Source organism: Parathielavia appendiculata (genome assembly GCF_033297405.1).
Source record: "Parathielavia appendiculata strain CBS 731.68 unplaced genomic scaffold N657scaffold_66, whole genome shotgun sequence".
Taxonomy (NCBI): domain Eukaryota; kingdom Fungi; phylum Ascomycota; class Sordariomycetes; order Sordariales; family Chaetomiaceae; genus Parathielavia; species Parathielavia appendiculata.
In genome coordinates, this window is record NW_026944285.1 from 25,596 (window position 1) to 32,983 (window position 7,388).

Consider the following 7,388-nt stretch of genomic DNA (forward strand, 5'->3'; position numbering starts at 1 on the left):
CGGCAGCGCTTGCAGATTACGACTCGGTGCTGTGGCAGGTGGACGAAGGGCTCCATCGCGGATAACTGTGGTGGTCTCTCCTGGGGGCCGTCGCTCTTATCTGCTGTCCGTCCGAACCTCTTTCGCCTTTTTAAAAATGGAGTCGCGAGAACGCGCTTCGCATCTCCCTCAACCCCCCTGGAACCGTACCCCCGGAACCCTACCCCCGGGCAATCGAACCCTACCCCCGGGCAATCGAACCCTACCCCCGGGCAATCGAACCCTACCCCCCGGGCATCTCTTGGGCTCGGCCAATGGCAGGGCGGAACTCTACCCCTGGGAAAGCTCCAATACCCTGGACGGAACTCTACCACCCCAGGCGCCAAGAGATGCCTGTTTGGGAGAAGCGCGCACGTGGAAGGCCTGTTCGGTGGGGCTCAGTGGGTCCGGGAGGCAGAACTCTACATGGGTGCGGCCAATGGCAAAAAGGAACCGTAGGGGCTGGTTAAGTGGGGCAAATAATGGAACTGCACCCAATTCCGAGCGATGATGCTTCTAGTAGGACAGTAACCCATGTAGTTGTATCAGAGCTAGTTGTATAAGCCCTGTTTGTGAGGGAACTGCCAATGACTGTGCCGGCCGTAGTTTCGAGCTCCTGCATGCCATGCTCGTCAAGGTTGGCGATATTCGCGGGTACGATGTTCTTATCGCGGATATGGAACTCCAGCCTCTCATAGAAATCTTGGTAAGCGTCCCGTGTAGAGCCTTTCGTACGAGAGCTTTCCAACAGAGCTGATACGAGAGCTTTCCAACAGAGCTGATTTCTTAGTCTTGACAGCATCGTGGCGGCGTAGAAAGCGGTCGATCCATCTAGCACCCAGGGGCTGATGATCACCTCCTTCAGCCAAGATGGCCTGCGCGAAAGCCACCACCTGGCTGCGTCTAGGAGCCCTTCCAGACTTTTCTTCATTGAGGCACCAGTCGACTACATGCCTCTCTTGCACAGGACTAAGCCGTTGTTCGTGGATTTTGGCTTGTTGTCGAGGGTGGGCGCCATGAAGCCGTCGGTTCAGGGTAGACTGTGGGATGCTGTACTTTTCCGCTGCATCTTTCTGTGAACAAAGGCCTTCTTGAACCTCGGCTATAGCCAATTGAATAAGCTCTTTCCGGATAACGGTCATGTTGATTTTGGCCCAGAAGTAGATGAGTTGTGTTGAGTTGAAGTTAGTCATGTCTGGAATGGTGGTGTGGTGCCAGGATTCCATTGTGGGGCCGATTCCGTTGCGGGGTCCAGACGTCTAGTTCGCGTAAAGTAGCGAAGGCTAATCTTGCTACCTGCCTCACTGTTAGAAGGGAGGGGGACGGTAAAATAAGTGGGGTTGACCTGACGTTTGAGAGGCACAGTTTTACTCAGTTCACTGACGACGTAGGGGCAATTCGTTCTTGGCTCGTGTACACCCGAACAATCGAGACGCGCGACAGCGACAGCGACAGCTACAGCGACGGCACCACCAACATCGACATCGACATGGACCCCGACATTGGCGACGACGGTGATGCTGTCGCTGCAGCCGCGATTGGGGCTATAGATGCGGCTGCTATGGATGCATGACGCGCCGGAGACGCCGCAGAAGAAGCGACCGCGTGATGACGATTTCGATGTAACACTGGCAACTCGAGGCTCCTTCGACGCGTTCGATACCTCCGACAGCTTGTCCCTGTGTTCTAGGAGTGCTGTTGGCGCCTCCAATGCCTTGAGTGTCTCGAACCGCGCCGGCCACAACAGTCTGCGTAAATCATGACCACGCAGAACCCCGTATACCGGGAGCCCATCGACACACACGGCCCCGCCGCCATTGCCTCAAACACTTCTCGACTTGCTCCGACACATCAACATCATTCGCAGCGGCAAGGAGGCCGCAATCCCGAGCATCTTCAAGGGGTCGCTTCCACCAGGTTGGCTCTATGACCCAAAGAATGACGATGATCTCTTTTCATCTCAACGACGACTATAGCGACTCGAGCCAAGATGCTCACTTACTGGATCTGGGGGAGAGAATGGCCGGTTCGGCAAGTGTTGCTTGACTCGGGCCAACCGCAATCAGAGATGGAAGTGAGAATCCCGTCTCGAGCCCGGCATTGCTGTTGAAGGTCGTGTGTAGGAACGGACAAAAACGATAGACAGGGAGCCCTAAGTATTGGGCACACAACTTCCAATAATGTACAAGAGAAGACTACCATATACACGCTAGGTGACAATATCCCTCCTCCCATGGCCGCGGTTGTTGGAGACATCACACATGAACGGGCCAAGGCCGGCGATGACCGTGTCAACAAGAACGATCCTCCCCGGGATTACCAAGAACAGTGAGTCTCCTGCCACACGTCCAGGGTGCAGCTTTGGAACACGTCCATGCAAAAGTCGACGTCTATTCCCAAAATCAGCCGGGACCATGCCGAGATGGCAGCAGAAGAGGTTGAACAACTCACCGATCCGCTTCTCGAGCCGAAAGCACCGCTTGGGCCCGTTGCCGTAGAAAAAGTGGCCGCGGCCGTTGCCCCAGTCGACGCAAAACTCCCTCATGCCACTGGCGCCCGTCCGGCAGCCCTCGTCGGCGGAAATGTCCTGGCTGTCGTAGTCCGTGTACCACACGGCCTGGTGGCTGCTGCAGTGGCTGAGGGTGCACTCAGTGTAGGACGCCATTGCGTCGGCAGAGGCGCGGGCTGCTAGGGCCGCGACGAGCGCGAGGCCGAAAAGGCGCATTGTGTGTGAGTGTGTGTATAAGGGGTATAGCGAGTGTGAACAAACGGGGGAGCGAGAGACCGGCTTGTCGTGTCGATGTTGGATAGACTCTGCATACGGGCGGGACTCGGAGGAGGGGGGCGGTACCAGTACTTATCTTTTCCCTCCTGTTGTGTCGGGGACTCCCGGACGTGCACTGGACGGCATGAAGGATACCTAGGGAAGAGGACAGGGGAGTCACGGAGAAAGGAACAGGGTCGTATCCTTCAATCTCGTCCTGCACAAGTCGGCCTGTATCGCAAGGATGCTGAACCAACCTAACAGCTTCGGAGTCTGCGCCGTACCCAGAACTGCATCGCCGCTCGATCGCAAGGTGGGAGGAAATTGGATCACAGTCCATCCGGCAGACCCGGGCCCCGCGGGCCCCGTTGCTAGCCGATGTGAAGGAGACACCTTCGGAGCGGTCTCCGAGTCCTTTGCATGAATGTGACGAGAGAAGAAGGACCGGGGAATGCGAGGCGCCAATACCATGGTACCCGCGATATGCAGACTAGTCTAAAACCAGCTGACGGCAAGTATGTGCGGCGATGAGAGGAAGGATTCATACCTCGTCACTTGGGGGCCGTGGGTCAGCTTTGCATTGCATTGTGATAAACCTCTGCGTTGGGCTATCGAAACGATGCAGCACAATACAACCCTAAATCACTGGTGAGTTGAATTGTAGTTAAAGGAAGGATTCATACCTCGTCACCAGCATGGTCATTACTTGGCTGATGGGGGCCGACGGGCCGTTGGGGGCCGTTGGTCAGCTTTGCATTGCATTGTGATAGACTTCTGCGTTGAGCTGTCGAAGCGATGTAGCACAATGCAACCCTGAAAGCACTGATGAGGTAAATTGAGGTTAGAGGAAGGATTCATACCTTGTCACCAGGCCGCCCCAGAGCGACACAACAACCCCGACGCAAGGCACGCCGGATGCGGTCAGAAGTGAACAGCACTCGGGGCCTCGGGCTCCGTTCAGGGATCCAAGACTCCAAGAGAGGTCGCCCTCGACGTCGGGAAATTTGATCCAAGACGAAGTCGGGATAGCAGGCGGATGCAAGGGAGGGCCATATAAGGATGGACCGAGGCGCCCGTCAAAGGTCCAGAGTAGACGCCTCCTTTTCAGCATCCGTCTGACTGCCACAGTGCCACTCGCTCGAGTCTTACACTCCTTTACGCTTGCAAGTCCATCACAACACGCGCACAGTCACCACAGGATACACCGGGGCTAACGGGCGTCTACCTTAGGTTCAGAACCAAGATGCGAATCACAACCTTGACGGCCACCGTGCTCGCCACGGCCTCGGTCGTGTCGGCAGACGTCCTCACCATCCTGGTATGCAGAGCTGTTCTCAAGCCCACCACCCCCCCCCCCAACACCCCCCAGGATGGCCCTGGATGCTGACCTCCCTAGGCACGGGCCCAGTGGACCACGTGGACGCAGCGGTCCAACGCCATCTGGCACTTCAACAACGGGGAGGAGCACCAGTTCAGCGCCAACGAAGGTTGCCGGGGCAACCCAGTACCGGGTGTCCGCGAGATCTGCATGGACTGGAGCCGGGTGCGCGCCCACTTCTGGGAGGGCAACAGGAAGCGCTGCTTTCAGGAGTGGAACGAGCGCACCGTCGGGTCTTGCGCCCCGTACGGGGAGAGCTGGGGCACCGTCTGCTCCATCCACCGCTGGCACGAAGTCGGCTGCTCGTGGTGATGTATCAGGCATGCTTGGTCCAGTTCACGGCGGCAGTGGCTTGATTTCCTGTGTATATAGTTCGACGTGAGCTTGGGGGCTGGCGGTCAAGCTGTCCTGTAGTTCTTTGACTCCCTGTTACGCTCTGTATAAGCGACCTGTTGACTCTTGTGCGGACTCGTGTAGCCGATTCGGCGTTATATCAAGTCTGCGTTGAAGAAGAGAAACGGGACGGGCGAGCGGGGAAATCCCTGCGGGGAGTCCAGCCTGTGGCAGGTTTCGACTGACCTGGTGCCTGTAGGCCACAACAAAATGAAAAACATTGCTGTAGCGGTGTAGCCCGAAAGATCCTCGGCTCGGTTCGAGTCCCGCAACACACCTGAAACGCGCACCACAACACCGCCCACCACCGTCAAAACACTGCTCAATCGCTTCAACAGTTCAGCTCACCGTCCTCGAGGACGAAACAGTCGTCACTCAGCACAGCCACATCACTCAGCCTCCGCTCCTCCAGCACTCCCAGCAGCCTCTCGTCCGGCCCCCCGAGAAACCACGTATTGTCTCTCGTAACCTGAAACATCTCCAGCACCTTCTTTCTGGAGATGGTCCGGCCGGGGTTGATCACATCTCCCATGGCATTCCTGCTCTTCACGGCGTAGTAGGCGTGCGGCCCTGGTTCAGCGGCGCGATGTTTGCGCCAGCGCTCATCACAATTCAATCGTGTCAATCAATTCAACCAATCAACCAAGCAACTACGGGCCTCTCGAGGGCTCAAGCAAGCAAGTTCGAGAGGGTGGAAAGTTGACTCCCTGATTGATTGATTGACTTATACACACGTGACTGCTCACGCGACCTTTAACCAATAAGATCACGTTATTTGGCAGTCGTGTCGAGTGCCTCGAGACAGGGGGACGGGTTACGCGACTCCGACGCGACGACAGCCCATCCTCTTATGCATTCCCCAGCCTCGGTTCTACGGTCGGAAACCCTTCATCCATCCAGTTCGATTGCCTAGACCTCTATGGCCCTCACTGTATTTGGCGGGCGTCCTCCGGCCTCCATCATCGCGCAGCTGTCGGAGTCATGTTCCTCAAGCGATGCTGACCGCTTCGACGGCTTCCCGATCGCAAGATGGCGAGGACGTTGTTTTATCGAGGACGAGCGCCTCTGGATGAAGGGATCCCGGCCGCCGAGACATGGATTAAGGACCATGGTGTCTTCCTTCGCGAGATCAACCAAGGCCGCCTGCGACGTACGTCTCCAACTTCCGCTTTGCCAGAAGATCGTTCGCTAAAAATCATCTAGCTGGCCGCCTCTGGGTCTGTCGGCGCTGTGACGAGAAGTTCGCTATCGATACTATCTACTCTGTCGAAGCCACGAGTTCAGCAAGTGCCCATCTCGAAAAAAATGCACAAGATGGTCGCCCCGAGCAAGCAGGTCGACAGCTCAGAGTCGGAACCGCTATTCTGTCCTTCGAAGAGGCCGCGATACGCGCAGGTCCCACAAGTCCGGGAGATACAAGAGCTTCTCGTTGGCCACATCGTGAATGCCAGCCAGCCCTTTGGTATCGCAGGTTTTTTCTGGTTGGCTGACCGTCATCCGTCATCCGGCTGACGCACAGGACCCCTACATTGGACCCCGACAAATCGAAGGTCCCTCGATGGCTCGGCCCTGCGACGATTGGCTTAGGTGACGCCACAAAGTACGGGACTCGTGCCATTTTTTGAAGGGGTGAAATGCGCTTGTCCTTCAACTTTTTACCCTGGCGTTTGCCCTTCCCTAAACCACCACCCAAACCCAACCCCCCCCTTCTCTTTTCCCGTCGGCGTCCTGCGTCCAGCAATCCAGCAATCCCACTGTAGCAACCCGATAAAAAGCTGCTTCATCGCGGTTTGTCTTCAGTGCAGTTGAACTCCTCTACCCATGAACTCGGATCTTTCTTATACGGCCCGCCTGCGCGAGGTCGTCGAGCGCTGTCTGCTCGAGTCCCATCAGCAGACGCCGGAAAACACGAGACGAGCGTACACTCCCAAACAGAAAGAGTGGAAGGTAAGGCAGGCAGGCACAACAAAGCATCCGGGGGAGAGGAATGGATGACGAGTCTGTTTGGAGCCTCCCGCTGACGAGGGGGTTAGCTGTGGTGTCAAAGGAAGGGCTTCGCGTCCATTCCTGAAGGCTGGCCGGAGCTCTACGTGCCCGGACGACCCTTGCCAGATGACCTAGTTGACGAGGGTAAGCTGCTGCTCTTCATGGCCGACGAGGTGGTCTCCCGTGCGCCCCGGACGGGCTCCCGCGTGGCCCAGGAGCGTAGGAAACGTCGCGAAGCCGGAGCAGCCGGTGGGGTCGCTAAACGGAAGAAGAAGTTGCAGGACCACGGCCAGGACGAGGACGAGGTCCCGGTCCCGGGGTTCTCCGCAGACTGCATAATGGTTCAGACTTCACCTGCGGACGCGGACACGCACGCGGACGCGGACGCGGACGCGGACGCTGTCGACACCGAGGCCGCAGATTCCGGGGACGAGGAAGGGTCTTTTGAATCGTCGCTCAAGCTCCAATATAACACGGTTCGGAGCTACGTCTCCGCCATCCAGAAGCTCTACGATATCCAGAGGACCCGCGGGATGAATCCCGCGCCCCGACCGCAAGGGGTGGCGTTAAAAGCCATGCAAAAGTCGATCCTTCGGACAACTTGGGCTCGCAAGCGTTCAGAATACGCGGACCGCGGCGAAAATACGATCAAGGACTCGTATACGCCGTCTCAGATCCTGGTCCACACGTCCGCAGTATGGAACGAGCCGAAACAGATTGCCTGCGCCCTGAGAACGCAGGTGGACTTTCTCCTCGGCAACCATATGCTTCTTCGTTCAAGCAACCGAAGGCCTCTCGAGTTCCCGGATTGTTTTTGTCTCAAACTTCCCAAAGAGGGCATCAAGGATA

General features: G+C 57.2%; 6 protein-coding genes across 6 annotated transcripts in view; 4 read left to right on the forward strand and 2 right to left on the reverse strand.

Moving 5' to 3' along the window:
- N657DRAFT_675792 (uncharacterized protein) overlaps positions 1–523 on the forward strand; it is a gene marked incomplete at its 5' end in the record, with an annotated part of 3,932 nt that extends 3,409 nt beyond the window's left edge. Inside the window, 2 exons of the mRNA XM_062795843.1 lie at positions 39–105; positions 325–523. Coding sequence (XP_062641836.1) covers positions 39–105; positions 325–477 — 220 coding nt within the window. The 3' untranslated portion in view covers positions 478–523. The remainder of the gene's footprint in view (positions 1–38; positions 106–324) is intronic.
- A 1,965-nt stretch (positions 524–2,488) lies between these two features.
- Positions 2,489–2,743, reverse strand: N657DRAFT_545558 (uncharacterized protein; the record flags this gene model as incomplete). Its single annotated transcript, XM_062787852.1, has 1 exon — positions 2,489–2,743. A coding segment is annotated over one exon (255 nt), but the record flags the coding sequence as incomplete, so codon positions are not given.
- Positions 2,744–3,816: 1,073 nt separating this feature from the next.
- N657DRAFT_442192 (uncharacterized protein) lies at positions 3,817–4,684 on the forward strand. The gene is made up of 2 exons (XM_062787390.1): positions 3,817–4,100; positions 4,179–4,684. Exons 1-2 carry the CDS (start codon positions 4,026–4,028, stop codon positions 4,470–4,472), a joined length of 369 nt encoding a protein of 122 aa, XP_062641838.1. The 5' UTR covers positions 3,817–4,025; the 3' UTR covers positions 4,473–4,684.
- Positions 4,685–4,687: 3 nt separating this feature from the next.
- Positions 4,688–5,217, reverse strand: N657DRAFT_651680 (uncharacterized protein). Its single transcript, XM_062794207.1, has one exon. The coding sequence runs from the start codon at positions 5,083–5,085 to the stop codon at positions 4,885–4,887; it is 201 nt and encodes a 66-aa protein (XP_062641839.1). The 5' UTR covers positions 5,086–5,217; the 3' UTR covers positions 4,688–4,884.
- A 98-nt stretch (positions 5,218–5,315) lies between these two features.
- On the forward strand, positions 5,316–6,383 carry N657DRAFT_442211 (uncharacterized protein). Its single transcript, XM_062787391.1, has 2 exons — positions 5,316–5,703; positions 5,757–6,383. Exons 1-2 carry the CDS (start codon positions 5,473–5,475, stop codon positions 6,063–6,065), a joined length of 540 nt encoding a protein of 179 aa, XP_062641840.1. The 5' UTR covers positions 5,316–5,472; the 3' UTR covers positions 6,066–6,383.
- Positions 6,375–7,384, forward strand: N657DRAFT_584317 (uncharacterized protein; the record flags this gene model as incomplete). Its single annotated transcript, XM_062789743.1, has 3 exons — positions 6,375–6,500; positions 6,587–6,850; positions 6,953–7,384. Coding segments are annotated over 3 exons (822 nt in total), but the record flags the coding sequence as incomplete, so codon positions are not given.
- Positions 7,385–7,388: the final 4 nt, after the last annotated feature.